Here is a 25647-nt window from a genome sequence, read left to right as displayed (position 1 = left end):
GACATTTCATCGTTTTCATCTCACAGCATTTGGAGCACATCTTCTCAACAAGCTCATTACAATTCCTTGTACATCGCCGCGAGCATCTAAAATGTAGCAAGTGCAGAAAGTACAACAGATGTGCTAACATGTGTAGCACATTTATTAGAGCACTTCTGCTCAACCTTTGCCCAACAATCTTGTGGGCAGCTGAGACAGCCATAAAAGGTGTTTGTGTATTTAATGCACATGCATGTACTTAATGGGGTACACATGAAGTGTCTGAATTCAAATTGCATACGTCTCATAACTATAGAAGCATTACAATAATTAACGTAAAACCTCTATATGAATGCCACTTTTATTTGAATGCCACTTATAATAGAGCGCTACTATAAGAGAGGGACTTAAAAATATAGTGACACCCTTTAATTGAACGCCACTTCTATCTGACTGCCTACTTGACATTCTTTGGTCTTTAGGAACCCATAATAGAAACTGATCAGGAAAGAAGTGTGCACAAAATGGTACTAACAATGACTCGGTTACATCAATAATAATTATTGATTCTTTCGTTGATGCTGTAGTGGTTGCCATGACTTTAGTGACAGTGTACCTGAAAAGATCGATCATCACAATCATCAGAACTAGACTCTGATTCAAAGTCACTAAAGTCATGTCCGTTTTCTTCAGATTTGTCCATAATGTGGTTTACAATCTGACCTGAAAACTTGAAAGCACTCTGATGAACAATGAGAATACTCCTTAAAAGCGACACCATAAAAATAATTATTAGCTGCATCTGGCTAATATGTTTTAATAAAAGTAGTTCATGGTTTAACTTGGTCTGATACTTTGGTGTTAATGAAAAACAGTTTAACAAATATAGGTACTGCTGTAGGCTTGAACATTTTGAACATTTTGAACTCAGTTTGAAAATCACCCGTAAAAAAACGCCACAATGAGAGAAGGGTGAAAAATACAGTTCCACGGCAATGTTAATGAAAATGTTAATTAATGTTAATAATAGGTACTGCTGTAGGCAACATTAGCAATGCTTCATCTGTAAAAAGGTTAAATTTATTTTCCCTAATTCTGACAAGCTAGAGAAAAAATACAGCGCTGTCCTCTATTTGAAGATCACTCCTAATAAAACGCCACTATAAAGAAAGGGCTACAAAAGGCTCGATGGCAGTTACATAAATAGAAGTTTTACGGTAATCTTGGCCTTCATTGAAGTAAAGGTAAGATTAGGGTTTGCTGCCATTGGATAAGAGCAAGCATGTCGAAACATGCAACATGAAAACATGCAACATGAAAAAACATGAAATAAATTAAAAGGTTCTGATAACTAAATGCTTGCTTTAGAGCAAATGCAATCGATGCATGCTAAAATTTTTTTTATTGTATTCGATAAGGAGTTATAATGTAAATCGCATATCTTTAAAGCAGCATGTAGATTGCATATCTTTGAAAGAGGCATGTATCACATATCATTGAAAGCAGCAGGTATCGCATATCATTGAAAGCAGCAGGTATCGCATATCATTGAAAGCAGCAGGTATCGCATATCATTGAAAGCAGCAGGTATTGCATATCATTGAAAGCAGCAGGTATCGCCTATCATTGAAAGCAGCAGGTATCGCATATCATTGAAAGCAACATGTATCACATATCATTGAAAGCAGCATGTATCACATATCATTGAAAGCAGCAGGTATCACATATCATGGAAAGCGGTATGTATCACATATCATTGAAAGCAGCATGTATCACATATCATTAAAAGCAGTATGTATCACATATCAATGAAAGCAGCATGTATCACATATCATTGAAAGCAGCATGTATCGCCTATCATTGAAAGCAGCATGTATCACATATCATTGAAAGCAGCATGTATCAAATATCATAGAAAGCAGCAGGTATCACATATCATTGAAAGCAGCAGGTATCACATATCATGGACAGCAGCAGGTATCACATATCATTGAAAGCAGTATGTATCACATATCATTGAAAGCGGTATGTATCACATATCATTGAAAGCAGCATGTATCACATATCATTGAAAGCAGCAGGTATCACATATCATGGAAAGCAGCAGGTATCACATATCATTGAAAGCAGTATGTATCTCATATCATTGAAAGCAGCATGTATCAAATATCATGGAAAGCAGCATGTATCACATATCATTGAAAGCAGTATGTATCACATATCATTGAAAGCAGTATGTATCACATATCATTGAAAGCAGCATGTATCACATATCATTGAAAGCAGCATGTATCACATATCATTGAAAGCAGTATGTATCACATATCATTGAAAGCAGCATGTATCACATATCATTGAAAGCAGCAGGTATCGCCTATCATTGAAAGCAGCATGTATCACATATCATGGAAAGCAGCATGTATCACATATCATTGAAAGCAGCATGTATCACATATCATTGAAAGCAGTATGTATCACATATCATTGAAAGCAGCATGTATCAAATATCATGGAGAGCAGCAGGTATCGCCTATCATTGAAAGCAGCATGTATCACATATCATTGAAAGCATTATGTATCACATATCATTGAAAGCAGCATGTATCACATATCATGGAAAGCAGCATGTATCAAATATCATGGAAAGCAGCAGGTATCGCCTATCATGGAAAGCAGCATGTATCACATATCATTGAAAGCAGTATGTATCACATATCATTGAAAGCAGCAGGTATCACATATCATTGAAAGCAGCAGGTATCACATATCATTGAAAGCAGCATGTATCACATATCATTGAAAGCAGCATGTATCACATATCATTGAAAGCAGTATGTATCACATATCATTGAAAGCAGCAGGTATCACATATCATGGAAAGCAGCATGTATCACATATCATTGAAAGCAGTATGTATCACATATCATTGAAAGCAGCAGGTATCACATATCATTGAAAGCAGCAGGTATCGCATATCATTGAAAGCAGCAGGTATCGCCTATCATTGAAAGCAGCAGGTATCGTCTATCATTGTAAGCAGCATGTATCACATATCATTGAAAGCAGCAGGTATCGCCTATCATGGAAAGCAGCATGTATCACATATCATTGAAAGCAGCAGGTATCACATATCATTGAAAGCAGCAGGTATCACATATCATTGAAAGCAGCAGGTATCACATATCATTGGAAGCAGTATGTATCGCTTATCATTGAAAGCAGCATGTATCGAATAGCGTTTAATTTTGCCAGGCATGCCCCTTTAGCATATGTGAAAGAAATCCGACCGCACCTGTATAAATGTAGAGACAACAATGTGTACTCAAGGATAGCTTTTAACTTTTTCTTTTAAATTAACAATGTGTTATAACTTTTTTCTCGTTTTAGCAAACGTAACACAATATTCTGTCAAAGCAATAACCTGCCTATTTTCACAGGTGTGTCCACATGGCAAAAGTTTTGGACAGGGCTCTAAACATGGGGGCACAAACCCTTTCTTGTGGAGCAAATGACACACTTCCATTCGCTGATGACCGCATTTAAAAGTCGTGTTCACCCTGACACAGCAATCTGGGCACGTTTGGTGGCACATGGCTAAAATCAGATTAATCAATATGCATGGCCAGCAATATAATGTTACAAAAGGCATGTCAACATATCCATTGCTGACCAACTCAGCTAAAATGATAAACTCTGGTCTTTTTTACTAATATAATGGATGTAAAATAGTCAGAAACTAGAAAAATTTTGTGAGTAGATTGTTGGATATTATATGAATATCCAAGAGAGTTACTAATTATTGCCATGCCCAGCTTTTCATCTGATGAGCCAGTAATACCAAAGACAGGGGACTAGCTAACGTGACTAAACATATAAACAGCAGTCCACCAGTGTGGGTAGAAACTTGAGGAAAGTGTTTTGTACAGTTCAAATAAATTAAGAAAAAAATAAAACAACTGTAGCTTTTAAATTTCACACCATAAAAAAGTGTTTTGTGCAGTTGAAATAAACTGAGGAAACATAAAACAACTTAAATGTGTTTTGATGTAAATGGGAAATAATTAGCAAGAAATGACTAAATAAAATCTGTTTTGCTACGATTACAATGACAAACGATTTGGTATACAATTACACGATTTTAATTGGTTTCGGTGTTGGCATCGTAAGGCAAAGATCTTGTACAAAGTGGTATAGAAACCCATAGTAACTATCTAACACAAATACCCTGAATAATAATAATCAAAATTTTGTATATGTTAACCTTAGTAACTATAGCTACTTACAGTAGTTTCAGTGTATTTCGTGGTTATAATCTGCAATAGAATGTAGCATTACAATGTCCCACAAGCAGTACATACTGTAGGGAGTTTTTACCTCCGAGACAGACATGTAACATAAACGTTGCATTTAACTTGAATGAATTTAACTGCCTAAACACATATTTAAGCTAAGTCTAATATGTATTTTACTATGTATTTTATATGTATGTATTTTATATGTATTTAGTATGTATTTTACTAAACTTCAACTTTGTCTCCGGCTAAAATTTTATCACCTATCTGTTTATGGTTTCATTTTCACTGTAACTAATAACGATTAACACTAAACTGATATAGAAAACGAGCATCGTATATTTTTCATTCTATATTTTTATTATATTTTTTTTGTGAGAGGGCATATTGACACAGCATATCTTCGTTATTTTGATGTAATCAGCACACCAACTGCCGAATTTTAATGTCGATAAAACTTTTTGTTGATATCATATGGCAGAAAAATGTTGAAAAACCGTCGTCCTCAAGTGGCGAAGACAAAAAATATCGTGTTCCACATTGTAAGGTGGAAAAAATCAAATAACGGGGCACCATAATCCGAAGGGGCATTGTAATAATTACAGCATAGTTACTACCTCTAATTTATATACCATCTAAATAATCTAAACCTACTAAATGTCAAGCACGAGGATTGGTTGGTTTAGTCTTCTTACGGTTGGTTAACTGCGACAGCGCGATGGTTGGTTTACTATGTCAGAGGTGTAACAGTTATTTAATTATTGTTAGGTAAATGTGTTAGAAAAAAAAAATTTAGAGTTCACATTTTTAAAATATAGGCCTACCAGAGAGTAGATTTTGTTGAGGTTAAACAAAGTTAAAAAAACTTTACAGGAGAACCTTAGAAAAAATAGTTTTGCAAATAAAATAAACATTTTAACACTGTATGTGTGGAGTGCTAAAGTCTTTCCATTTAAGATAAATTAGGTCACTTCAAGATCTGCATATACATGTACTTTAAAACAATATAAAATTATTCGACAATCTACATATATATTTCTCAAAGTATGTCGTGCGTCTGCATTCCGGCTATAGCTATAGCTATAGATATAGCTATAGCTATATCTATAGCTATATATATATAGCTATAGATATAGCTATATATATGGCTATATCTATAGCTAAAAGCTATCCTGGAGTACACATTGTTATCTCTACATGTATATAGGCGCTAGCTATATCTATAGCTATAGATATAGCGCACGCTGATTATTTTACTGATTATTTTACCGATGATTTTACCGATTATTTTACCGGCCATGCGTTACGAGACTCCTGTTAAGAAATATTTTTTGTAAGATTTAATTATTATATCTGGGGACAAGGCCAATTTTTTCCGCGCCGACAAGTATACTGTATTTGCCAAAAGAGCCTCGTCATTCTCTCACCTTTCGGTCAGACAAAGTACGATATCTCATTTTTACATTTGCAAAAATGTATTCTATTCAGATTGTTGTGATTATACAGATAATTAAAGTAACACCATTGACTCTGATGGTGGTGAAAGTAATAGTTTTGTAAGAGTAAGGAACATTGTAGAGGATCAGTCTAGCTTCGTAGCGATCATAGCTTCACATAGCTTTAGCAATGCACAAAGTGTAAATACATTGAATTTTTGGCATAACACTACTTATTAAGATGTTAGCAAAATAAAATATATAACAAAACTGTTCTAGATAGAGTTTGAAATTATAAAAATTGTATACATATCATGAAGCTAAATCAACAATTTTCAGTAAAATGGCTGACAGTAGGCCGACAGCTAAATTTGTACATGTACGGTAGTAAAAGGGTTAAACACACTTCGTGAACTTATATTTCTGGTTTTTCGTAAGGTTTAATTGCTAACTTGCGGTCAAGGCTAATACTTTTCACGCTAATACTTTTCACATATTATCTCGAGTAGGAATAGCCTCTACATTCTCTCTTTGTTCGGTCAGACAAAGTACCAGACAAAGACAGTCTGATATCTCAATTTTACATTTGTAGCGGTATCCTGAGGTACCAGTATTGTCATACTCAAAGTTTGATGGATAGCTTCTGGTGGAACAATAACCTCTTTTATACACGCACTTATATTAAAGAATTTTTATTAATAATTCAACATATTCAGGATTTTTATTTTATTTTCTCAGTTCGTAATAATTGTATCATTACCGAATCATCCTTTATTGTAATCGTAACAAAACCGACTTAATTTAGTTATTACTTGCTAATTATTTCACATTTATATCTAAACCCTTTTATAATTATTTTATTCTTTGTAATTTGTTTGACCTGCACAAAAAGTGTTCCACAAAAAAAGGTAGAAATAACTCTAACTACGAAATAACAGTCACCTGGGCACGAGTGATTGCATGGAGAAAGAAGCTTTGTGCAAGGCTCTGTGCATTGATATTTTTCATGTTTCCAATCCTTGCTGTGACATTTCATTTTGCAGATGTGACCACATTCAAGTGTTGTGTTACATTTTAGTTGGCAACCACCTGCAGAACACATAAAATTCAACACTATGAGTTTGTCACATAGCGGTTGGAATGCAGTTCACTCGTTTAAATAAACAATTCTAATGGATGGTTGGGTACATCTTGCCTGACAAATAGATTTCAACGTAAAATAACCATTATATGTTATCTTACGTACCTGTGGTTTGATAGCAACAATAAAAACGCCTAACCATAGTAAAAACAGTATGATCTTTTATTGATCATGTGAGAAATTACTTCAATTTAGTACAGATAAACTACTGACATTAGTCATGAATATTTAGGCTATTAAAAATAGCGAAATATGCTAAAAGATTACCAAATTTAATTTTGAAAAAGACAGAAGATAAAATAAATAATGAAAACCATTCAAATTAAGTTTTAAATAGGTAGCTAGGCATCTTTGTGATTTTCATAGAACGTTTACGCCATGTAAGAGTACATAGAAAGTAAGCTTATTACGTCATCTGAAGCACGAAATAATCGCTTACAAGTTACTTATCACAAGGAGATTAACATGATTCTGGAAACCATTCTTAATTGACAAGGACCAAAGATTACCTGAAAAGAGTGAGAAACTCCTTAAGAATACAAAAAATAGCTGAGCTAGCACAATGTTGCTGCTTATTCTTACAATCACATTTGGTAAAACTCATATTCCCACAAAGTTTAAGCACGACCACAATTAGCTCGTCTACCATATTGTTCAATAAGTCTAACTTTATACATACAGCTCTACTATCGCAGTCCTCAAAGAAAGCTGTCACACTTTTAAGCCTTTTATCAACATAAAAATATACATCTTATTTACCAAACAAGATTACCTGTTGGAGCTTTTTTTCTGAAGTCTTCAGGTGTTTCTATGATAGCAAGGTTTTTGTGGATTTGACAGCTAAGAAGCAAACTTGTACCAAGCTCGTTCACTTTGGTTGCTTCCTCGACAATGTTTCTCCAGAGAGCTAATGAATGGATAAACCACTAACATGGCATGCATGTTTCACTTGATAAAAATGTGTGTACAACTCGTGATTGGCTTAAATTAACCATTTAGCTGCAGGTGGCATATTCATTTGTTATTAATAAGTTGGAAAAATTCATCACCATTAAATTTGGTTACAAGTGTGCAGAAAATACGACCCTGGCATGCACTTATGCAGAGTTCTCATCCGAAAAGGCATATACAGTAGACTATACAGGGGCGCTATACAGGCGCCCCCTACAACATAAATAATAAGTTTCAAAAAAATTTACGTTATAGAGATTTTACTTTATAAGAACAGGACAATACATTAAATTGCCTAATCCATTCCAAAATTCTTCCAAACTCATCCGTTTGGTTATTTAAAAAGGAAAATAACTTCAGGTAACTTTTTTAATATGTGTTCTGTACCGTAGCTGCAATATTATTGGTTTACATCAACAACTTTTCTTTTTATGATCAATCTCACTGGTTTTATAGACCATGATTACGATAATTTTACAAGTTGATGGAAAACGTACATCTTCGACATTAATTTGCAAAGATTTGCTTTTTTTTAAACAGCAAAGTCTATTGTGCGAAATAAAGATAATAACAAATATTTTATACATCTACATCAAGGCAAAACGACAAAATGTTTTTACCATAAAAAGCAGTACTACTTCTATCTGCAACCAAGAGTCAAGGTTAAAATTAACGATAACTTTCTATGGTACTCCAACTCGTGACATTCAGATTGGTAAACCGATGCTGTAACACATGCACCAATCGAGCGCCTTCAAGTATTTATGAACAATTGATCAGCTACGTATTCTCTGTTTTGTTAACACATCTGACCATTTATCACAACTACCTAAAATGTCATGGAAGTTGTATATATAATGGATATAATGCTATACACACGTTGTTTTATCTCCGACAAGTGCAACGAGATAGGTTATCATTCAAATAGAATTTGAGAACTTGTCCAATTTGACACTTTACGTTATATGGAATTTTTTATGTAGTACGAAGCAAAACCTTCCCATAAATTCTTCATGTTAACTGGAATTTACATTATAGGAGGTATACGTTGTAGGAGGTATCGGTTATAGGAGGTATACATTATAGGAGCGTCTACTGTATACATTCATGATGTTGAGACCTAAAGGTTCAATTAGGTTATTTATGCACGAAATAAATTGATATTATAAATTATATGCGTACAACTCATATCTTGCTAAATACAACTACATAATGCCTTTTATGTAATTGTTACTAGTACAGAAATACACACTAGATAATACACCAGTACTTTTCATTTGGAACAGGTTTTCAGTTTACAAGGTCAGTTTCGGCTCGCACAACAGTTGTGTTTCTAATAGGTAAATTTTAATACATTCAGATTAGTGTCAAACATCAAAATAAAAGTTACATAAATATTTATGTTTTACCAACATATACGATAGGCATGATACAACATATATCTTACGTGACAGTCCAAAGTTTTGACTTGTTGAACTTAATATCACATTTTAGCTATCTATAGATCTACTGAGTGTTAAAGATGGCTTCAACTTGAAACTGGAAAAGAAACGGTGATAACTAGAATGGTTTAAAAAAAATGAAGGTAATAAATTTGTAGTCACCTTTGTTGTTATCTTTGTTGTTAACTTGGTTTGAAAGATGTTTAGTCTAGATACTTACAAGATCCCGCACTTAGCATGTCAAAGTTTCCAAACACGTACATCCCATACTGAGCTCTTGACAAAGACACACAAACTCTGTTCTTTATCTTTACAAAGCCAAGTTTCTTTTCTGGATTACTTCTGACGAGGGAAATAATCACTATCTTGTTTTCTTCGCCTATCAAACAACACATTTATTTATGTAAATTTTATTACTTGAACGCAGAATATCTTTCACATAGATGGAGTTTTAATAAAATAGTTTTCATGATACTAAAAGGTAAGCAGCATGAGTCTTTACAAGAGTCTCTCTGTGAGCCTCTGCATGAGTCTTTACATGAGTCTTTACATGAGTCTTTACATGAGTCTTTACATGAGTCTTTACATGAGTCTTTACATGAGTCTTTACATGAGTCTTTACATGAGTCTTTACATGAGTCTTTACATGAGTCTTTACATGAGTCTTTACATGAGTCTTTACATGAGTCTTTACATGAGTCTTTACATGAGTCTTTACATGAGTCTTTACATGAGTCTTTACATGAGTCTTCACATGAGTCTTCACATGAGTCTTCACATGAGTCTTCACATGAGTCTTTACATGAGTCTTTACATGAGTCTTTACATGAGTCTTTACATGAGTCTTTACATGAGTCTTTACATGAGTCTTTACATGAGTCTTTACATGAGTCTTTACATGAGTCTTTACATGAGTCTTTACATGAGTCTTTACATGAGTCTTTACATGAGTCTTTACATGAGTCTTTACATGAGTCTTTACATGAGTCTTTACATGAGTCTTTACATGAGTCTTTACATGAGTCTTTACATGAGTCTTTACATGAGTCTTTACATGAGTCTTTACATGAGTCTTTACATGAGTCTTTACATGAGTCTTTACATGAGTCTTTACATGAGTCTTTACATGAGTCTTTACATGAGTCTTTACATGAGTCTTTACATGAGTCTTTACATGAGTCTTTACATGAGTCTTTACATGAGTCTTTACATGAGTCTTTACATGAGTCTTTACATGAGTCTTTACATGAGTCTTTACATGAGTCTTTACATGAGTCTTTACATGAGTCTTTACATGAGTCTTTACATGAGTCTTTACATGAGTCTTTACATGAGTCTTTACATGAGTCTTTACATGAGTCTTTACATGAGTCTTTACATGAGTCTTTACATGAGTCTTTACATGAGTCTTTACATGAGTCTTTACATGAGTCTTCACATGAGTCTTCACATGAGTCTTCACATGAGTCTTCACATGAGTCTTCACATGAGTCTTCACATGAGTCTTCACATGAGTCTTCACATGAGTCTTCACGTGAGTCTCTACGTGAGTCTCTACGTGAGTCTCTACGTGAGTCTCTACGTGAGTCTCTACGTGAGTCTCTACGTGAGTCTCTACGTGAGTCTCTACGTGAGTCTCTACGTGAGTCTCTACGTGAGTCTCTACGTGAGTCTCTACGTGAGTCTCTACGTGAGTCTCTACGTGAGTCTCTACGTGAGTCTCTACGTGAGTCTCTACGTGAGTCTCTACGTGAGTCTCTACGTGAGTCTCTACGTGAGTCTCTACGTGAGTCTCTACGTGAGTCTCTACGTGAGTCTCTACGTGAGTCTCTACGTGAGTCTCTACGTGAGTCTCTACGTGAGTCTCTACGTGAGTCTCTACGTGAGTCTCTACGTGAGTCTCTACGTGAGTCTCTACGTGAGTCTCTACGTGAGTCTCTACGTGAGTCTCTACGTGAGTCTCTACGTGAGTCTCTACGTGAGTCTCTACGTGAGTCTCTACGTGAGTCTCTACGTGAGTCTCTACGTGAGTCTCTACGTGAGTCTCTACGTGAGTCTCTACGTGAGTCTCTACGTGAGTCTCTACGTGAGTCTCTACGTGAGTCTCTACGTGAGTCTCTACGTGAGTCTCTACGTGAGTCTCTACGTGAGTCTCTACGTGAGTCTCTCCATAAAAAGACATTTCTCATCAATGTCTTAAGAATCTTAATACTGAGCGTTTTAATCGTTATCAAGTTTTGTCGATTTCAATCCTAAAACATCCCGGCAGTCAGATCATCTCAAATACCAAAAACAATTCCAAATAAGAGAAAAACACCATTACTCTCGGATAAAATCTACTAAAATTGTGTGTAAGTTCATTTTTAAGAACAACACTTTATAAGGTTCTGTTTGATTAGGCAACACATTATTAGCAATTTCAATATTTGCTTTATATTAAACAAACAATTAATAAAATCATGACTTTGGTTGTCCCGCTGCTACAGATTTTGGGCTTTTAGCTAGAGGTATTAAAGAGCTAAGGCTACAAATAATGGTTCCTCATTGTCGGGATGTAAGACTCTTAGCAATAAAACACATAAAGACGAGGAAATGTTCGGGGGTGGGGAGGGTTTTCTAACCTTAAGACACAAATCACATCAGCGTATCTTCATGTAGTTTTGTACTTATCAATACTAGCACCCTGACCATCTAGGGTGCTGTGAGAGAGCCTCAGGCGTGCAGATAAAGTTGACATCACTAGTTGTTACTGTTTCTATAGTTGGTATCAACTATTGCGTTTAAGTTGCAGCATTACGTGTCTCTATTCTGTCAGTCTCTACACGACTATAGATGTCATAATCACACTTTCGCTTTATCTGAGCATTTTAACCGCAATCAAGTTTTATGGATTTTAATCTTGAAACATCCTGTCCGTTAGATCACCTCAAATATTTAAAACAATCGCAAATGAAAGAAAAACACCAATATTTTCTGATAAAATCTACTAAACCTTTGTGCAAACTCATCTTTAACATGGTTTACATGTTTAAAGTCTGAACTTTAATCAAAATAAACCAAACCATCTAAAATTAGAACTACTTATGTTATTTATTATTTACACAATTTTCTACTTTTGTATTTGATGCCTCATATTTTGACCGTGTCATTAGATATTGGGAATTTTTTAAAACACTAAGGTCGTTCCCATTGTCTACATTCAGTAAACATAAAAAGCAAGGATGATAGTATTAGTAGAAAAAAAGTTTTGGAACAAATCCGACTTTAAAATACCTCTAAAGCTGACAATTATCTGCCACTATCTAAGTTGTGTCAAGAAGGCTGAGTAGTAAAAGCCAATTTTTAGATATTTTTAGTAGCCACCTTGAAAGTTGTCAACAGATGTAATTTTCACTCCATTAAACTCATGTTTAGGCATTTGTCCCTTGATTAGCAGGAGTTGTCCTGTGTACATGGTGATGATGGTTACGTCCTCAGGTTTGTAGCTCTCTTGTCGCAACAGATATCTGTAGCAGGTAGCAAAAGGTTAATTCAGCCAATAAGCTTGGTCAACACCAGCAAGGGTTCTCTCTATGCCAACTGACATAATTTGGTGCTCAAAAACGATGTGTGAATTGTCAAGTTTTGGTAAGGTAAAAGTTGAACAGTTAAAATAGGTAACCATAAAATTTTGAAAGATGAGATGTTAAATTACATTGTTTTGCAAAAATAATTTTCTGAACACAAATTGCTTTCCTTACTAAATTACTACAATAAAATACATCTTAGTTGATTTGCTGTTGCTAAATATCCAAAAATACTTTCCAAGAACACAAAAGCAGTGGGAAAGCTATCAAATAAAAGACTAGACTAGACCAAAATAATATCAAGTTCAACAATCAATCAGACTAAAGTAATATCACATGTAACATTCACCAGAATTTAGTCTCTAAACCAGAAAATAGTAATATCAAGTCCAACAATCAACATAGTTTAGTGTCTGTGTATAATAAAAGCATCAACTAAACCAGACTAGACCAAAGTGATGTCAATTCCAACAATCAAAATAGTTTAGTGTATTCTGTGTAGTCTGTGTAGCCTGCAGTCTGTGTATAACAAAATAAAACTAAGAAGCAATCTTACGCTCACTCAAAAGTGATTTATGCATTTGCCTGACATATTTAGGAAGTAGGCTAAAAGAATTGTACCTGATGATGAGTATGGCTACAGCACATTACATAACTCTTCAATATAGAAAGCCTTTATAATGGCTCGCCTTAGTAGCTACTGTATACATAAACATCATTCATATATCATAAAATATATGACATTGGATTATTACGTTGTGAAACAAATTAACCAGTTAACTTTTGTTTATGTCAGATTTCATAGCCTAATATCGCGGTTTCCAAATTTTTTATTTTTTATTTTAGGAAGCATGAAAATAAAAGTTTCAAACAGCAACTTGAACAAAGTTCTGCTAGGCAAATTTTTCAAAATTGTGTCTCAGATATTTCTGATAACTACATTTTTATATTAGAGAATGGGTGTGGTGTGTGTGTGTGGCGTGTATGTAACGTGTGTGTGGCGGATGTGTGACATGTGCGTGTGGTATGTGTGGTGTGTGGTATGTGTGGTGTGTGGTATGTGTGGTGTGTGGTATGTGTGGTGTGCGGTATGTGTGGTGTGCGTGTGGTGTGCGTGTGGTGTGCGTGTGGTGTGCGTGTGGTGTGCGTGTGGTGTGCGTGTGGTGTGCGTGTGGTGTGCGTGTGGTGTGCGCGTGTGTATGTTTAGGTCAAACAGCAAAAATCATAGCATTTTTTTGCAGCTGGTTTAACTAAACTAAAAAAATCAAATACGGCCTTTGTTTTTTAAATACATTGGTTCTTGTGCAGAGTTTTCTGCTGATTCCCAAAAAACACAGGCTCTGTGACAGAAACTCTAGCTTTTACAGTAAAAATAATGAGCGTACATCCACAAAGGATTTTTGATATAATTCCATCAGTACAAGCAAACATTTTTAAATATAATGAGATAAAATATATATATATATATATTTGAGTTTAGTGTATAGTATTTCAAATCGTCGAGAAGAAATGGTCAATTACAAATGCCTTTATGACACTCTCACGCAGCGAGTTGGAGCAGCCACAGTCTATCAACTTACCTGGTCAGTCCTACAACCATGAGTGCCTCAAACTCATTCATTTTGCTTATTGTTCCTTCATCCGACTTTTCTGGGTTGTTATGATTAAACAAATAGACTGGGCTTTTCATACCTACAAATGTATAACTGGCAGCATAAGAATGAGCCGTGGATGTTGACAATGGTCATTGATTTTTGTCATAATATGGTGCAGGAGTTTATAATGGCCAACCTTTCGCAGGGTCTTATCAAGGTTTTTTATTTTATACCTGCAGAGCTACAGCTTAATTGAGTGCTAGAGAATGAATTTGACACTATTTAGTGATTGATCTACATGTATTTTTTGATTTCAATCTCTAACCTTCAACAGGGTCTCTGTCAAGCACTGACTGATGGTCATCAAGTCGGTCATAGATATGTCCTCTGATGTATTTAGAGATCTCTGGTCTCATTCTATGCTGGATGTTCAGCGTGCTTACTGGTAGACCATTGTTTACCATTCTCTCAAAGAGTGACAGGTCCAGATGGTACTTGAGAGCCAAATCATAAACGGTAGGGTTAGGCTTGAGTTGCTTGTGGTCACCTGAAACAAAGATGACCCATGGTCATAACCAAAAGCTGTGATATAGGCTTGTATTAGCTGAATGCCCGGCATTATATGGGTAATAACATAATTACCCTATGAATTTAAGTAACTCAAGCTAGTAACTTAAGCTAGTCTAAATTTTTACCATGATAAGAGCCATGAAACCAGCTTGTTGTCATTACGTTACGCATAATGATCTCTGACGCATTCATGATCTTCTAGTGTGCTAGTAGTAACCAATAATATTTATGCAATCAATTCAAGCATACTTATTTTCATCCGTGTAATGAGTATGACTACAATTATTCCATTGTACATCAGTATTGTCGCATAGCCTAGTGGATAGCACCTCCGTCTGCAGACTTAGATGTTGTGAGTTCAATTTCAGTGGGAAGCAGACTTTTCCTTCTGATAGCCTAAGCGCTATAACTGGACACACAAGCAACAGACAGACAACAGACAAACACTGAAATTTATATACAGATAGCAGAGGTTTTATATCTGTCGTTCTTTTTTACTGCTATCTTATCTCACAGTACTACTAGGTGCTTCAGTGGTCATTGATACATAATGGCTGTTATAACATAAAAGAGATCTGTAAAAGTTGCAAAACTCTTATTGCTGTAACATGCAGTCATATTACCCAATAAAGTCCAATAGAATGAACATAAAGAAAAAAAAATGACTAACCAATTAAAATGAGATGTTTACAGTGTTTGCTGAGAGCTGTAACAATGTGGGCTTCAAGCACCTCTGCTGCCTCCTCTACTAGTACGATCTCCGGCCGAACTTCTTGAAGTGCTAGCTGCAACCTAGCAGCGCCAGTCGTTGTCATGCCAATAACTCTGACTTTCTTCATTGCATCAATTTCTTGTTGCATTCTAAAAGAAAGAAGATCTATTTTCAAAGTACATCTAAAGGTAAAATCAAAGTACAGCAGATGCTTCTATAATGTAAATAGTCCATTCCAGGGATGCTTACGTCACAGGGATTTTATGTTATACGAACAGTAAAAGTAAAGTTAAAGACAGGTAATCTATTCTAAGGCTTTCCTTAACGCACTCCTTTGGCCTTTCCAAAAGTAAAAAAACTAAACTTAACTTTTTTAAATTAACGACTGTTTGGTAACTGTAGTATTAATGGTTTGAATTCACAAACTTTTTACTTTTTCTTATCAATTGCACTCAGTTTATAGTTCATGATTATGGTATATTTACAATAAGCTAAGGAGAGCACACCTTTGGCACGTCACATTGGCTCTTTAAATTTTTCTAGACAGCAAGGTCTATTTCGCAAAGGAAAAATATTGCTTAACAGTTTATGTCTAAAATAAAGTAAAACCAGGCCCATATTCCCTGGGGCGGCTGGGCGACTGGGCGGCTGAGCCGCCCAAACTTTTTAGTAATTTTTGGTGACTAAGTACTAAGCATTGCAGTCTAAGCTCATTCACTTGGAATTTCCAACAACTAGTTTACTAGCAACTATAGCGTTCTTTATTGCCTCTGTGAGATCTCGCCAAATGAGTGATCTTGTGAGACTATAAGACTTGGGAACTAAACATTATTATAATGTATGTATATTATATTTTTTATTATAACTTTATACAAAGATGTTGACAAAGATACATGTAATATGTTGGTCCTAAGTTGCTCAAGTAAGGAATATTGCTTGGAGAATTGAAACGCAGTTTATTGTTCGCAGGTCTAGACCAGAAGAGAAAGTTTTAGTACAAGACACATAGTTATAAACAAAGCTGATAAAGCAAAGCTGATAAAGCTAACTCATAATATTATACAAAGCTGATGAAGCTAACACATAATATTATAATTAGAGCCACGTGATTAGTAGAGTTAGAAGGCGCGGATGCATAGAATATACATAGAATGTTACATCCTTTCCCTAGTCGCGATATCGAACTGGTTTAACAACTGCACGCCCTGATCTAGTCACTGTCACAGGAGTGTCAGTTGCGGCGGCGGAGTCGGCGGGTGTCGAGCGAGCTGGCGGGTCACCTGGCTTGTCATCTGAGGTGGTAGACATAGTAGGTGGTGGCGGAACCACAGTATCAGCGAGATCAGGAGTCGGTACGTGTAGCAGGTGGCGACGGTTACGTCTGTATGTTTTGCCGTTCTGCTGCACAACATACGATCGGGGGTTGGCTGTTCCGACAATAGTGGCGGTGGTGTCACAGAAGCCTTTGTCGGTCTGCATACGCACGGTATCACCTGGTGTGAGTGTCGGGAGTGTAACAGCAGAGTGATCAGCGTATGATTTCTGACGAGCATGCTCTTGTGACAGCTTATGTTGTATTGCCTCAGAGTCCATGATTGTGGGTCGTAGGAGCGTCTCGGCTGTCGGTATCGGTGTGCGAGTTCGGCGAGATATGTTTCTCTGAGCTGGCGAGCCCATATCCTTTCTCGGCATGTTGCATTGGTTAAGTAGAGCCATGTAGATGTCTCCACCCTCCTTGAACGTCTTCTCAAGCAGGCGTTTGGCTGTCTGAACAGACTTCTCTGCCAGACCATTGCTGGATGCGTGGTAGGGGCTAGATCTTACGTGTTCGATATTCCACGCTCGCATGAACTTTCTGAACTCCTCTGAGCTGTACGGCTGACCACAATCTGATATTAGAGTCACTGGTCTACTAAATCTTGCGAAATGGGCTTTCAGTTTCTTAATCACAGTCGCTGCAGAGGTGTCACGAAGTGTGTCGATTTCATACCAGCCTGAGTATGAGTCTACAGTCACCAAATACGTAATCGATCTCTAGTAGAACATGTCAGTGGCTACGATGCTCCATGGTTGCGACGGTACAGGATACGATAGTAACGGTTCTCTCGGCTGGTGATTTCTAGATGTCTGGCATATACTGCAGAGAGCTAATGCTTTGTCGATGTCACTACTCATGCCTGGCCAGAATACAATGTCGTTGGCACGTCGCTTGGTTGCTTCGATGCCAATATGTCCTCGATGGAGCTGCTGGATATAGTCGTCTTTAAGCGATTGAGGTACGATAGCACGCTCACCTCTGTAGACTACACCATTCTCAACAGCGAGTTCATCACGAAATGCGAAATACGGCTTGATATCTTCGGCTACACTGGCCTCCTTTCTGGACCATCCAGCCAGTATGAGTTCACTTATCTTACTGAGTACAGGATTACTGGTTGTGGCTTGCTGTTGCTCGAGATACTTCTGGTCGGTTATCGGTGTTACGGCGAGTACGTCAAAGTCTATGTGTTCGTTATTGTCATTGTCCGGTAGATAGGCGCGAGACATTGTATCAGTGAGGTATAGTGTCTTGCCCTTCTTGTATATGATGTTTAAACGATATGGCTTCAGCTGTAGTAACATACTCTGAAGTTTCTTAGGCGCTGCGGATAACGGCTTATTCATAATTGATACGAGCGGCTGATGGTCGGTTTTACTGTGTAGTCCTATACGGCGTACTTAATCGAGCGAGATTACATTTACTTTTGCACCTGTGTCAATCTTTACCTCTAGCGTGGTGTCATTGACAGTAAAATGAGTTCGTATATCTCCACGATTGTTACCCGGCAGTGATACTGTTTCGATGCGGAACTCTTCGTGACACGATTCTGTGAGTTCATCTACAGTTCCTGGCTGCTTTGCACCTGACCTGCACAGCTTTGCATAGTGATTGAGTTTACCACAATTGTTACATTTACGACCATACGCTGGACACTGTTTCGGTGGGTGCCGTTTCCCACAGTTACGGCATGACAAAGTATTATGACTACTTGCAGTTCTGGGTCGCGTTGATGGTTTAGCGTGATTACTACTACAGTTAGTGTTACTGTTACTCAGGTGTTGCGCATACGATTTGCGTTTTACTACGTCTACGATCGGTTTACTGAACTCGGCTGCGTTCTGCTCTGAAGACTCGTATATCTGACAAGTTTGTATAGCTTTGGCTAGTGTTAGGTCACTGTTTTTGAGTAGTTGCTTACGTACATTATCATTACGAATTCCGGATACAATTCTGTCACGTAACAACTCATCTTGCAAGTCTCCAAAATCACATTGCGCAGCTTTAGTTCTAATGTCTGCTAAGAAAGTTTGGGACGACTCACCTTCCTTTTGGCTGCGTGCATTAAATCGATGGCGTTCTAGGATGACATTGGTGATCAGCCTGCAGATCTCTCTGAACTTCCGCTTTAAAGTTGCTACTTGCTCCCTGGTCTTGAGGTACAGCTACAATGCCATGCTCCACATCTTCTGTTATAGCTTTATTGTACGTGAACGACCGTTCTCTCTCTATTGCTTCTGGCCCTGCCAAGTTGAGCAGCATATACGCCCTGGCAGCCTCTGGTTTGTCATTATATATGGCATTGACATAAATGTCATATTCTTGCTCAAATATCCTCCAGTTTTCGAACACATTTCCCTCAAATGATAGCTGCTGTGGCCTCCTCAGTCCACTGTCCATGATTGACTAGTAGGCAGACTCTTGACACCATGTAATATGTTGGTCCTAAGTTGCTCAAGTAAGGAATATTGCTTGGAGAATTGAAACGCAGTTTATTGTTCGCAGGTCTAGACCAGAAGAGAAAGTTTTAGTACAAGACACATAGTTATAAACAAAGCTGATAAAGCAAAGCTGATAAAGCTAACTCATAATATTATACAAAGCTGATGAAGCTAACACATAATATTATAATTAGAGCCACGTGATTAGTAAAGTTAGAAGGCGCGGATGCATAGAATATACATAGAATGTTACAATACAGAATCAGTTATGAAAGATTTCTGCCATGGACAAATTGACGGAACAAGAGCTATTGCAATAAAGAAGTAATAGTTCTTGTTCTGTCAATGTCCCTTACAGAAATCTTTAGTGTCATTAGTTTTATATCGTTCGTTGAATAAAGAAAAAGTTTTGCCTACCATGAACCATAAACAATATATTTATGTAGATTTTGATGCTTACAATTGATTGCATTTATGCATACTTAGAGGGTTGTTGATGCTTAAAAGGTCCAGAGCTTTGAGGTGCTGTCCCGAACCCTGTTGGGGGCTTACACCGCCTCCCAAACTCCCAGGTGTTCATAACTAGCCGCTTAACATTTGCCACCCCAACTTGTAACTAGGGAATACAGGCCTGAGTAAAACAGAAATATATTGTTATTATACATATTAAGGGCAATGTCTGTCTGACCGTCTATTTATTTGTCACCAGGGTTCCAGATTAGGATAAAAGATAGCCTTGACTATACTAACACTCGTGACAATCAGCTTGCATATCAGCAATTCAACTCCTGCACCAATAGATCACTTATAAGTACATATTTCTGAATTATTGCCTAACTACTTTTTTGTGTTTTGTCGATAACATGACGTTATTGTTATTAATATTTCATTATTCGTATGTTTATTTTAATGGTCGTAATTATTAATATTTTTTTAGCAAAAATCACTCTGAAATGGAAGTAGTTGTAAGAATTATGACAAATGTAACTGAAAGCAATTTTAAAAGGTTTATCAATAAGTAAAACAACTTCCTACAGATAATTATTAGATTATTTGCACCTATTGCTAAACCTCCACTCCCTCAAAAAACTTTCGCAACAAATGACATTCATTGATTCATAAAGTTAGCCTTTGTCTGATTATCTAGCATCCAAAAATTTAAAAATTTATAGTTTCCATCAAAACATCATTTTCCTAGGTGTAATTATTCTTGTCAGACTCAAATATTTTGTGGTTTACCTCAATTCAGCTTGTGCATCAAGCAATCTTCGGTAGTTTTCCTGATGACTCTTTAAAGCAGGGACCATATAGTTACGGTACTGAGCGACAATGTGTCTGTACAGCTTCCATCTGCAATCCAAGAAATATTCAATGAGATCACGCCAGTAAAATTTAACAAACTACACATACATGTAGGTAAAATAATTTATTATAAAATAGCAATTTTATGCAATTGCAGACAGCTCTGTATAGTTTGGTAGTATTGAATTTTTTCATACATCTCTTAAGATATGTAATTTTAATACTTTCATCAAAATAGTTATAAATTTATGATAAATTTTGGAACAAACGCTAAGTTCGTCGGCTTCGTCAGACTAAATGATTGCAAATGATAATGGTATGTTTTTGTATTAACTTTAACAATTTAAAAGGCTGATGATGTTAATGCACGTTTCACTGCTATGCAACTAATAAATAAAGGCAATGCACCTACTTATAAACTAAGCAGTTTGATTGGTTACAATCACAGTAACTACTTATAAACTAAGCAGTTTGATTGGTTACAATCACAGTAACTACTTATAAACTAAGCAGTTTAATTGGTTACAATTACAGTAACTACTTATAAACTAAGCAGTTTGATTGGTTACAATCACAGTAACATAATTTTAATAATAAATCATTGAAGCTGCTTGTTTATTTGCAAAGCTAATGCTTACTAAATAACATTTTAGATTGATGTTAGATTAAATTTTAATGTTATTTTTTGCAGGATGTGCCTTACCTACAAACGCTAGTAGGAAGTGATATGAAAAGAAATAAATTTTGATCTAGAATAACATAGCATTCTCAAACTGTGTAGCTTAAATATATTAGTTAGTTGATGCTAAAAGTGTAGAAAATGCTTGTTGGAATAGAAGGCTCATTATAAAACAAGGCCTATACTCGCTCCTCTTCAGCACTGCATCACTTCAATGCATTGAGAACCACACAGAATGATCAAACCCACTACACCACTTCTCGGTTATATGACTTATGAGCAATTTATGTTTCTATGTTTATGAGTTTTAGAACAACTTTCAACATAAAGCATGTAAAACATGTTTTGTTTCATTTTACATTCTTATATATTCTATTGATGTTTTCCTTCGCTTAGATTTGAATATTTGCTAAACAAATCACATGTTGTTTAGCATTTTGCTCATCACAACCCAGTTTCATTAGGTTGTGATGAGTAGGACCTACTGGAGTAGGCTCACCAATTCAAGCCGGGCTGCTAGCTGGACTATAACAAATTTTTTAACCTCAACTTCGCAAAGCGCTGTATAATCTAAACTTTCGATGTGGCTCCGAGAGTTCTAACCATTATTGGTTTTACCTATGCCTTCATTTCTACATCTGAATTAGTTCCACTGTCAGATCTTGACCCCTCTCCATCTTCTCCATTTTCTTTTCTCACGCACAAAAGTCACAAAGAACAGCTATATCATTAATTGTTACTTCTGAACCCAACTTATTGACCACAACAAAATCAGGTCTCCGAGCTTTGATAACTCAGCCGGTGAGAGTTTTGAAATCTTACAAGATCTTGATTATGTCACTCATAATCCGTCACTAACTCAACTTGGCGCTTGTATCAGTTTTTACTCTTCCGGAATCCATAGTAATAGCATAGTTCTTAGTATATGATTAAAGCGACGCAGTCACGTCTCTTTTTTGTATTTACCTGTTGCTAGATTTTCAGACTCAGTGAGTATATGCACCACTGTTTCATCACTTATCCTATATATCTAACACTTCCTTGATCTTATATTACAGACACTTTATAGTTGCTGTAGTTGTTTGGGAGTGCTTGATCTTGGTCCACTAATATCAGTCTCTCTGCTTCCTTCAATCCAGTTTTCACCGAGTTCCAAGAGCTTGTCTCTATTTCCTGAACTTTCTTAGCGTACTGATCCTGACGAGTCATTCTTTTCCATTCATCTGGTCACTGGTCATTCAGCAGTCATCTGGTCATCTTGGTCACTTCATTCATTCAGTCACTTGCTGCTTCTTTAGTATTATTATTGTTAGTATTATTATTGTTATTATCAGTTTATTACTTATTTATTATTACTTTACATTTATTACCTGTTTACACTGACCAATATTTATTTTCTGGGTTTAAAGTGAAAGTAAGCATAAAATAGGTGTATTTTAAGCATTCCTATTTTACAATGGAACTTGTCAACAATATACATGTATAATATACTAAATGAATGCCCGACGTAGCGCAGGCATAAAAGAGTTGTTGCATAACAAGTTTAGTTTTAATCAACAAATGCAACATTTACCATGTTAACTTTTAAACGAAGGCATTTGTTTATTTCCGTGTGTGTCCGGCGCATAGTTCAATGCATAATATTCAATGCATAGTTCAATTATTCAAAAAACAGAATTGCTAAAACAGATTGTTGAAAAACAATTCTTACTTCTTAGGCTACACATTTGCTTAAGATGCAAGCTTATAAACAGTGGCAGGTAATGTAGGAACCTCACAGGAGTTGAACCCACACATTCGGATGCACGGATGTGAAGCGCACTACTGCTAGACCATACAGCCATATTGACCCCTTGCCACACTTTAGAATATTGTTAATATAATCATAACACATCATGATCTCTCACAGCGCACTGGACTGCAAACGTGTGTATTTTAATCAATCAATATTAACTGGACATACGAACGGCGACAGACAAACACTTGATTATATATATATATATATATGTATATATATATATAAATATATATGCTAGATCATATATGATAGCCGGAGTCGCAGGCAGCTCTTTCATCCCCTCGCTGCAGCTCTCTCTGACTTTGGATAAATTGTAATTACGGTGATAAATCAAACATTGTCGCTTGTTATTCTAAAGCATTTGTCAGCCTTTACTCAAGCACGATCTAGATCTGAAGAAATGTTGCATAAAGGTATAAGAAATGAGTGTGGTTTTTCGTTCATTTTATTCCGAAGGAAATTCCATTAGTCGTGGAGCTGCGACTACTCTGCTCTCCTGGCGAGAGCGGCCCCTATATATACATATACATTTTTCCCAGACCGTATAATGGAACCGGGTAGGAGGCCGTATAAGAATAATGATTTATAGAGTCGCTAAAACGTTGTCTTAGTTACGGCCAAACTAACAAAGTATTAGCAATAAGACACATAATAAAGACAGACACAACATGCAAAATTATATAAGAGTAATTATATGCGAGTATATAGAACATCAGAAATAAATTCGTGGCTTGGCGTCCGCCACATTATGCGTCATTATTTATGCGCCAATAAAACCGCCAAAATTACACCAGCTGGTACGACACTTCTTGATTTTTTTACCCCAGGTAGGCAAAATATGGCGAATACTAAGAAACAATTGACAGCACACAGAAAAACCGTAGCACATTTGCTGCAGTTAGAATTTAAGTCCGGCATTTTGTTAAAAGAAGAACTGAATTAAACATGAAGTTGCGATTTTTCTTGAAAATAACCTTATAAACAACGTAATATTCTCACATTACGTTCAATTTATTATTAGCTATTTTATTGTTCTTTACAAAAGTGTAATTTTGTTTTCTCAGCAGTTAAATCATTATACATGCCACACATTTTCGTTTTATAGTGTTAACATATTATAAAAGCATTAAAAGCTAAACAAAAAGTGTACATGTAGTATTTTTTAAATTTAAAATATTAAAGGGGGTTTGTGGCTCCCAATGCATTCTTTCCTGTGGAAAATGGGTCCAAAGCTCTTTGAGTGGAAAAGGTACTAGATGAATGCCTGGCATTGCCTGGGTAATACAAGTCTTTGCAAAGTAAATTTGTTTTTATTTAACATATACAACATTTACCATTCTAACTTTTAAACTTCATATGATGAAAAAAGTGTTTTGTGTAGTTCAAATAAATGAAAAGAAAAAATAAAACAGCTGTAAAGGTTTTTAACCTTTGTCAAACAACTGTAACTTTCCAACTTACCCTATGATGAAAATGTTTTGTGCAAGTCAAATAAATTAGGAAACAAAATAAAACAACTAAAAAAGTGTTTAAATGTAAATGTGAAATAATTAAAAAATACTAGCTAAATCAAGTATGTTTTGCCAGGGTTACAATAAAAGATGATTTGGTAATAATATGATTGATACAAACTGAGAAAACAAAATAAAAATCCTGAATATGTTGAATTAATAATAACAATTTGTGCATAAAAGTGTGTGTACAACAAACGTTACTGTACATTGAATACGATGATACAGGTACCTCTCGATACTGGTACATATCTAAAAATGAGATATCGGACTGTCTTTGTCTAGTACTTTGTCTGACCAAACAGAGAGAGAATTTAGAGGCTATTCCTAAAGTATTAGCCTTTAACGATTTCGCAATCAAACCTTACGAAAAACCAGAAATAGAATTGTTACAGCACATTTAAAAATTACAAATTACAAAAAAATTTAATGGTAGCAAAAATTAGTTTTTAAATAAGTTAAAAAAATAACAAATGCAAAAGGTAATATCAGATAATAATCAAAAATGCACATTTAGTGTGTGCATGCGATATACAGTATGTGATAAGAACAACAAACTGCTAAGGACTGTATAGCTCAGTGGTTACATGTGTAGTTCTAATCTTGTGGTTGCAATCTCGGTGAGTTCAAATCCAGCATGAAACAGACATTTCATTCTTAAATTTTAATAACTATAGCTGAACATAGCAAAATACATACAGACAACCTTCGAGATTTATATAGATGAATTAAAACATTAAAATATTCAACGAGTAAGCCCCTCCGCTCACCGTACGTGTTCAGCTATTTTCTTACCTGTCATCTACAGAAAGATCTACTGTGATATTTAGTTTTCCTGCAGCGGCCAAACCTTTCAAATCTTCAACCCTTTCATCTGACAGAATGCCTGAGCTATTTATGCTCTTTCGCAGTGC

At 35.9% G+C, this 25647-nt stretch overlaps 2 protein-coding genes across 2 annotated transcripts in view; both read right to left on the bottom strand.

The window, feature by feature from the left end:
- Nucleotides 1-56: 56 nt before the first annotated feature.
- Nucleotides 57-25647, bottom strand: part of LOC137404906 (NFX1-type zinc finger-containing protein 1-like) — a 69243-nt gene continuing 43652 nt past the window's right edge. The window contains exons 14-24 of the mRNA XM_068091132.1: nt 25529-25646; nt 20683-20793; nt 15643-15833; nt 14728-14949; nt 14388-14499; nt 12605-12747; nt 9462-9620; nt 7621-7755; nt 6650-6796; nt 596-702; nt 57-86 (exon numbers count right to left, since the gene is read on the bottom strand). Coding sequence (XP_067947233.1) covers nt 57-86; nt 596-702; nt 6650-6796; nt 7621-7755; nt 9462-9620; nt 12605-12747; nt 14388-14499; nt 14728-14949; nt 15643-15833; nt 20683-20793; nt 25529-25646 — 1475 coding nt within the window. The remainder of the gene's footprint in view (nt 87-595; nt 703-6649; nt 6797-7620; nt 7756-9461; nt 9621-12604; nt 12748-14387; nt 14500-14727; nt 14950-15642; nt 15834-20682; nt 20794-25528; nt 25647) is intronic.
- LOC137404063 (cylicin-1-like) lies at nt 9708-10581 on the bottom strand (the record flags this gene model as incomplete). The annotated part of the gene is made up of 2 exons (XM_068090219.1): nt 9708-9715; nt 9984-10581. Coding segments are annotated over 2 exons (606 nt in total), but the record flags the coding sequence as incomplete, so codon positions are not given.

Source organism: Watersipora subatra, chromosome 9 (genome assembly GCF_963576615.1).
Source record: "Watersipora subatra chromosome 9, tzWatSuba1.1, whole genome shotgun sequence".
NCBI lineage: Eukaryota > Metazoa > Bryozoa > Gymnolaemata > Cheilostomatida > Watersiporidae > Watersipora > Watersipora subatra.
The sequence above is the reverse complement of the archived record's forward strand: the minus strand, read 5'-3'. Positions and strand labels throughout refer to the sequence as shown.